At 31.1% G+C, this 1,031-nt stretch overlaps 1 protein-coding gene across 1 annotated transcript in view; it reads left to right on the top strand.

Moving 5' to 3' along the window:
- Positions 1 to 789: 789 nt before the first annotated feature.
- LOC109222321 (uncharacterized mitochondrial protein AtMg00810-like) overlaps positions 790 to 1,031 on the top strand; it is a gene marked incomplete at its 3' end in the record, with an annotated part of 2,406 nt that continues 2,164 nt past the window's right edge. The window contains exon 1 of the mRNA XM_019386685.1: positions 790 to 859. Coding sequence (XP_019242230.1) covers positions 790 to 859 — 70 coding nt within the window. The remainder of the gene's footprint in view (positions 860 to 1,031) is intronic.

The raw sequence follows: 1,031 nt of genomic DNA, 5'->3' as shown, positions 1-1,031 counted from the left end.
AAATTATCTCTTGTTAAAACAATTTGATGATCATGTCCTTAAAGAGGTGAATGTTGGAGGATTTAAGCCTAATTTCTTTAAATGAGTTTGCCCTTGAAATAACACCTAATTTCTTTAAATGAGTTTCCCTTTACATAATATTTGATTTACCATCTAGCGAGATGGATTCTTGTTATTAGGAGTTGCAAATTTTAAGGAATCAAGAGATCAATCTAGAATCCAAAGACAAGTATGTGCATTTCTAAGTCTTTTGTTTTGTTTTATTTTTCTCTAAAGATGCTTTTTCCTGAGTTTCATTAGTTAAAATAATGATACATTGTTTGGTAACTAATATCAAGCTATCCTCTGTGCTGAGCTAAACGACATCTTCCTGCAGGATCTAGAAGATTTCTATTTCGTCTAACACTGGGCCGTCTCCAGACTGAAGAGGTAATCTGCTAAAAATATTTGACTTAGTTATGAAGCCGGTAAGTGTATATGCACAGAGAAATCAAAGATCTTGATGTTTTTGGACTAATCTGTAGTAGAAGATTTCATCAGGTACGTTCTCATTCGCTCTAACACATTGACAATTGATACCAAAAAGAACAAAACAGAAATAGTTTACTAACAATTTATGTATGGTTGTTCACATGAAGACATGCATTTCTATATCCTTGTACATTTGATTTTTAGTTTTTTCATGTTTTCATGTTGCATTATATGTTTATTCTTTTATTTTGGTATAATAAAGTTTTATTCCCTTCTTTATGAACAAAATTCACAAAAATATATCAGCAACTCCACAAAATGGCGGTCTCATTTCTATCATATGATATCAAACTTATTAAAAGTAAGAAGGATGTGTCTGTAATATTACGTACGTTTGAAGATGATATTGGAGTTGTGGATATTGACTCTACTTCTGCTTACTTTTTTTCAATTAAATCATTTATCTTTAATCTATGAACTCACATATTCACTTAAGTGTGGATTGCTCGGTTATTCTCAGCTGGAAAATATGGTTATATTGGAACTTGGCTGGAAAGTGA

This window comes from Nicotiana attenuata, unplaced genomic scaffold (assembly GCF_001879085.1).
Source record: "Nicotiana attenuata strain UT unplaced genomic scaffold, NIATTr2, whole genome shotgun sequence".
NCBI classification, from domain to species: domain Eukaryota; kingdom Viridiplantae; phylum Streptophyta; class Magnoliopsida; order Solanales; family Solanaceae; genus Nicotiana; species Nicotiana attenuata.
Note: the sequence above shows the minus strand (reverse complement) of the source record. Positions and strands in the feature narration are given on the sequence as shown.